Source organism: Octopus bimaculoides, chromosome 11 (assembly GCF_001194135.2).
Source record: "Octopus bimaculoides isolate UCB-OBI-ISO-001 chromosome 11, ASM119413v2, whole genome shotgun sequence".
Lineage (NCBI taxonomy): Eukaryota > Metazoa > Mollusca > Cephalopoda > Octopoda > Octopodidae > Octopus > Octopus bimaculoides.
In genome coordinates this window covers 50,705,137-50,712,066 of record NC_068991.1, presented here as the reverse complement: position 1 = coordinate 50,712,066, position 6,930 = coordinate 50,705,137, and the positions used below count along the sequence as shown (strand labels likewise).

The window sequence follows — 6,930 nt, the reverse complement described above, 5'->3', positions numbered from 1 at the left end:
TTAAAACCAGTGGTCAAGCATATTGAAAAATTTGAAGATTCAGAAAAATTATATTACATACATATAAGTGGGATGACCACAAAGTGGACATCCATTATGCTAGAAGAGCACTAAGAAAAGATTGTTCTCAAGAAAATTCAGCAAACGCCAGAACGTAAGCGAGCAAGGCAAATGAAAAGATGGTCAGACCATAGGTGGTCTTCTTCTAGCATAATGGATGTCCGCTTAGTGGTCATCTGGTCATCCCTCTGATATGTATGTAATATTTGTTGAACTATTTAGGGAAACACTTAGATATCATAGCAACTACATTGTGGAACAACCATCTAATATCTCACAGAGTGTTTAAATTCCCTTTAAAAATACATTTCATAAGATGTCAAAGTTTCCATGGCACAGACACAGTTCCATTTCAATATATAAAATGGTTCTTCCATGATAGAGAGTAACTGCTTCCAGTCTTAGATCAAGTGACTTTCTAAACAAGCACAAGTCAAAAACTTGTATTTTCTACCATTGTGAATCTGTTATAATCCTGCCAAGCAGCTTGTAATGGTGTCAAACAAACTCCTTTGTTCTAAGATGTCAGCTGAAATCTCTACCAGTTTCTGGAAATATAATTCATGTACCGTTTTTTTTACAAGCTTTACTGTGGGAGTTATGAACCAAGTAAGTCATAAATATATACTAGATATACTTCATTCAAACATTAGCTTTAGAAAATAAACTTTAAGTTATCTTGCAGCATCAAGGCTTCTATCATTGAAAGGACAGGTCCCAAACCTACAATGATAGTTGCATAACTTTTCTCATCTTTGTCTTAAATTTCCTACTGCAAAATTTGCATATGCAGATTCTTTACTTAACTAGCAGATTCATTGAAGTTTCCACTTTCTACTAGGCAATGAATTAAAAACAAAAATTTTTACAAAATAAATCTCAAGAAAAAGTGATTGCTAAGTTTCCTGTATTTGCAATTTTAAGGCACTGAAACAAAAATTTCCTTTGGCTTAGAGATTTAACAGCAGGAGGAGATAACTGCTGAAGTCATATTAAAACTATAAGACGAACCAACATAACCAGGGGAAATAAATAGCAGAGACATTAAAATTGTTACTTAGCTGTGGATGAGCCCGGATTGAACATGATCAAAGATGTTACAGTCTTGACTATCTGAGATTTTGTTTTGTTTTTTTTTTCACGTACAATATGTTTAGGACTACATTATCTAAAGTATCCTTAGATGACAGAGAACAATTTGAAAGAAATTTAGCTTTTTATAGCAGGTTGCAACCAAATAGGAGTTTCCTCATGAGTTTCATAATGCTTTGAGTACAGTTCGTCCAAAAATGAAGCAAAAGGATTGAACTGAGAAAGATTTGGTTTCACAGGAATAACAGATTTTGAGTCATTGGGTATAGAATGTTATAACAAATGGGATTGGAAAGTAAAGACATAGGTAGCAGCAGATATATGTAAAGCATTATTATTATTATTATTACATTGGTTTCAACATGTAATGTGAAGTTGTAGACTTCATCCATCTCTCAGTTTAACTTCACCATCTGCATTCATGGTGTCTTAAATAAGTTAACTCTGTTGCAAGAATTAGCATCAGGCTTTTGGTTTCAAGTAAACTTCCTCTCACCATTACAGCCTTCACTCATAGCTGCTGCCCTCACTCATCAGAGTAAGAACTCATGAACCCTTTCATTACTAACCCGGCTCTGGCTCTGTAGTACAAATGTCTAGTTTTCATAAGTTTTGAATTAAAATCTTCCACCAAACTTTAGTCAAAATTTAGGTTCCTAACATTAGCTAAATGATAACTAAGTTATTTTACTAAATTCTTTGTTATATTTAAAATAATTAAAAGAAACACAGAGCATCTCAAAATAAATACAGTAACGAAAGGGTTTTAAAAAAATGGAAAGAGATGCTTTACTGCAGTTTAATATCCATGGTAGACAAATATAAGGAAGAAGAAAAATCAAAGCCAGACCTAAAAATACTGAAAGGTAATATGATACAAAAGACAAATAATACAACAAAGCTATATGGCAGGCAGACCTGTTCACCCAATACTGACACATAAAAGATATGTTAACCCTTTAGCATTCACATTACTGTTAAATGTAATGCTTATTTATTCAGTGTTTTGAATTAATCATGCATTGTCATAGCTTTGAGATTTTGATGATGTGGTTGTTCATTTTGAAAATGACATTGTTGGGTTGATGTGAGAAGCCAGATCTGGCTGGTTTGAACAACAAAACAGCTAGAATACTTGGGCCAGATATGGCCAGTTTAAGCACTAAAAGGTTAAAATGAAATTGATAATAATAGTGATGGAGAAAATAGAAAAAGGTGTGAGCATTTGAAAACTAGAAAAACTAGAAGTGAAGATTGTACAGATTTCTCAAAATAATTCTCTATTCTTTATTTCCTGGCACAATTGATTGGCCAGTACTTTAAAGCAACAACTTAATAGAAAATGTCAGAGTATGTCAATATTTAAAGCATTTCTTAATATTAACCACTTACTACACAGTCAAGTTAAAGTTAGATCATTTGTGTTAAACAAGAAAACTCACAACATCTTACATGAATTCATTTCAAACAGTTTTGGCTGATAGACATTTTGTTACCTTAGTTAAAAAAAAACAAAATAGCTTAACTGAAAATATATTTCCAAAATGTATTAAAAAAATAACAAAAATAAATAATTTAGACTTTAACAGAGATTTAATCAGTAAAATAATTTGGTCATAAAATATACTGGAAATTCAAAATTTGTTTATCCCCACCGTACTTTACAGAAAGAATATACTTTTTCTCGTTCTTGAGGACTAAATTGCAATATGGTAATTATTGCATTTAGCATCTTTTGTTTCCCAGAAGAGTCTGTACAGATGAGAAACTGATATACGACATTTTTTAAATATTCTAAATTAGCTCCTTCTCTTGACTTATCTCTTTCGTGCTTACGAAGCATCTCTTGTAACTGTTCATGCTCTTCTTTAGCTTTCTGCTCTTTAAGCAATAAAGAATGCTGAAGTTCTCGAAGTGCCGTCTCCAGCTGATATTTCCTGCTTCGAAGAGAAGCAATATCAACATCTTTGCGAGCAATTTCTTGAGCAAAATGTATGAGAGGCATATCACCTGAAGGGGAAGAAACATTATGCAATAATTTAGAGAAACTTTGTTGCTCTTCTGGTAAGTTACTGGAACCAGCATTGTCCTTTGCATTCAAAGCATCCATCTGTTTCTGTGGTAATGATGTTGATGATGAATGCTGACTGTACAAATCTGTATTATAAGTTGGAAGATTAGCAAGTGTCTGAAGCCGTGCAATTTCAAGGTCCTTCTCCATTAACATGGATATAGTCCGATTACGTTGCTTTTTTAACTCTTCTTCAAGCTCTGCCAGTTGATGTCGATGTTCACTGACCATCACATTCTGCTCTGAGTGATGTTTCTCTTGAAGGGTTACCATTATACTGTGAAGGTTATCTTCTTTCTCTAATTGTGACTTCATCTGGATCTCATGCTGAATGTGTAAAGTTTTCACTTTCTCTCTCAATTCACTTACTTGCTCCCGTAAATTGTCATCTTGAGAAGTGTTTTCCTGCAATAAAAATAATTTACCAATTATTATCAAGAAGAAAAAAAAAACATGTATATAAAATCTGATTAAAAGGAAATAATTAACTAAGAAAATATTCAACCATAGAAAAAAAAACATCTACAATGGATACACACTAAAGACCAAAGAATAAGAGGCCTCTTACTTTATTTCAATTATTGTGGCATTCCTCAACCACCATATCTACTATCATTTGCCATCCCACTACAGACATATGACAGGCTTCTGTACAGTTTCTTTCAGCAAACTAAACTGCATTCACAAGATATTCTTTGCAAAAAAGACACTAACCCAAAGTACTGAGCAATAAGACAAAGTAATCATGAAGCTAACTTTTAATCCCACAATCATGCCAGTACTTTCTATATGTATATTAGGGGTACACTGTCTCTATAATATGAAAATTCAGATACTGTTTGTCCACTGTATGTGTGTTCCTTATTTTTAGACTAAACTATACATTATTGTGTTAAAATATGCTCTTAGACATAAGACCTTGTGCTTAAAAAAACTGAAAGGTATCTGAACTCTCAGAGCCTCAAAATAAAAGAATTTTCTTCATTTTTCTAACAATGTATTACGACAAAAATTGTCAACATATCTGTCAAAGAAAATTAAAAGAATATGCAGGACCTCACAAACACACACATAACACAAACACATGTCCGGCCATGGGGAAATAGTATCTTGCTTGGAAAAAGGTGAAGGTTAATGACAGGAAGCGAAAATATACCTCAACAAATTCCAGCTGACTCAGGTAAGCATGGGAAATGGGACATTATAACAGTGATGATAATGATGGTAAATATAATTCAAAAACTTGATCATCATTATCATTTTTTAGAGTTAGCTTCTTATTCATAAAATACTTGCAAAACTTTAATTCTAGATTAAAGACAACACTTTGTGCAAATCACGTCTATTAATTGAATATATTTTTAACCAAACTTTAATTATCAGAAGCCTCATTACCTTTAAGCTTCTACTCTTCAGTATAGCTTGTGCCCTAATTTTGTATCGTTCATACTCTTCTTTCAGCTCACCAAGTTCCTTTTCATATTTCTTACAAAGAGAACAGTCAGCAGCGAGATCATTGTAGACAATATCTGTAATAAAAGAAGAGCAGTCATTTATTCAGCAAAAAAAGAATTACTAGAAAACTGCCCATTTTAAAATGTTACAAATCAGTTTTGTTCTAAAAACTTTGAGAATTTCATTTTCAAGATGAATCTTGAATAAATTTCTTTTAGTCAATAATAAAATCTTAATGAATAAAAAAACGAAAAAAAAGAAACCATAACATTTTTTCTCTTTTACAACACAAGTGGAAAGTGTAATGCCAGAATGGTTAAAGCATCGATTTGCCATCATTTGTTCTTAGACAAAGATCCTTTGAGTCAGTAAAATAAATACACACTATACATGTGTTTCAGTTCTATATTTAAGAGATGAGGAATTATGTACATTATTTACATTATTTAAAGTTGACAGATATTTGTCCTAATCTTGTTTTTTGTTAACACGTTTCGGCTGATATACCCTCCAGCCTTCATCAGGTGTCTTGAGGAAATTTTGAACCTGAGTTCTCAGTCCTAAGGTATTTTTTTGATGTTGTTATTATTATTATTATTAAGGTCACTGCATAGAATTGAACTCGGAATCTTGGGGTTAGTAGCCCGCACTCTTAACCACTACGCCATATGCCCATGGGCATATATCAGCCGAAACGTTGTGTTAACAACAAACAAGATGAGGACAAATATCCATCAAATATAAATAATGTAAATAATGTATATACGTGTGTTTATCTTAATTTTTATTGGCATAATAACTCTCCCTAAAAATAACAGGATTAAAAACGTTAGTCTTTAAAATTATCCAGGTTGTTTTAAATCAACTTACCATCAAGTTCAAATGATTTCTCACTTTTCTGATTTAGCGCTGTATTTAACAACAACTTATATTTCTTGATTTTATCAACAAGTACCTGAACATCATTGACATCAGTGTCTTCTTCTAAATCTTTCTTCATATCTGGGATGTGAGCAGCCTGGGCTAGGGCCATATTCTCAGTATCAAGCTGAGCAACCCTTTCTTTAAGGCGCTGAATGGCTTGCTGGTCTTGTAAACGTAATCGTTCATAGTTGCCCACCACCTCAGACAAATCAGAGAGTTTAGCTTCCAAACCAGAAACCCGTTCTTCACTTTGTTCTGCCATATTATTCAAGCTATCTTCGGCATCATTGGCTCGTTGTTCTTCCTGATACACTTGACTATGATACTGAGACTAAAAAAACAAAGAAAATAATAAGTATATATATATCGAGTTTGAAAAATAAAATTAAGTTTTATGACATAAAGCCATGATGATGATGATGATTTGGGAATATTGGTTTCAAGTTTTGGCACAAGGCCAGCAACTTTGGGGGAGAGGTAAGTTGATTAGATCGACCCCCAGGATTCAGTTGATATTTATTATACAATCCTGACAGGATGAAAGGCAAAGTCAACCTCAATGGAATTTGAACCCAGAACGTAAAGATTGATGGAATGCTGGTAAGCATTTTGCCCAGCACACTAACAATTCTGCCAGCTAGCCACCTTAATGATATGGAAATATGATAACCTTTTTACAGTCAGATTGGTCAAGGACCATTTACCTTCAGCCCACAAACAGTCTATACATTTCTATTCTATTTTGGTGACTGCCAAGCTGGAGCTATATAGAGGATCTTTGTTGCAATTTAACACACATAATATTTTCAGTATTAGACTCCAACAAAAAACATGAAAAATACACAAAAACTTTCCAACCCCACACACATACTAAATCTTTGACAACTCCATATTTTTAGGTTATGATGAAAGAAAGTGAAAGTAGCAGCAGTAGCAGATGGAGAATGAAAACTGGAGGAAGGAGAGAAAAGGGATCTTTTTTAAAACGGGGGCCACATTTTTCATTAACGAAACACTTTGAAACTTGGAACACTGGTAGAATGTGTCATATAAAACATCTTTTTCTCTTAGTCTTCTTAAAAAAAAAAAGAAATCCATAAGTTATTCCATGTTAAAGTTATCGTATTTCTGTAATTTCAACCAATCACTGACGTCCATTCAGCCGATATACATTAAGTGCCGACTACATAAACAAACGATTCTGAAACAATTAACCCTAACCCTAACCCTAACCCTACGGTTAGGGTTAGGGTTAGGGTTAAAGCAAATAAAACGAAGGAATGGAGATTAAATACGCTTTACATCGCTTAATCAGCCAAAGGAGTAAA

The 6,930-nt window shown here is 33.2% G+C and overlaps 1 protein-coding gene across 3 annotated transcripts in view; it reads right to left on the bottom strand.

Annotated features, from left to right (window-relative positions):
• Window positions 1–2,726: 2,726 nt before the first annotated feature.
• Window positions 2,727–6,930, bottom strand: part of LOC106873921 (GRIP and coiled-coil domain-containing protein 1) — a 25,217-nt gene continuing 21,013 nt past the window's right edge. For all 3 annotated transcript variants that reach the window (XM_014921458.2, XM_052971790.1, XM_052971789.1), the window contains 3 exons: window positions 5,549–5,933; window positions 4,619–4,752; window positions 2,727–3,628 (listed from right to left, as the gene is read on the bottom strand). In XM_014921458.2, the coding sequence (XP_014776944.1) occupies window positions 2,798–3,628; window positions 4,619–4,752; window positions 5,549–5,933 (1,350 nt within the window). In that variant the 3' untranslated portion in view covers window positions 2,727–2,797. The remainder of the gene's footprint in view (window positions 3,629–4,618; window positions 4,753–5,548; window positions 5,934–6,930) is intronic.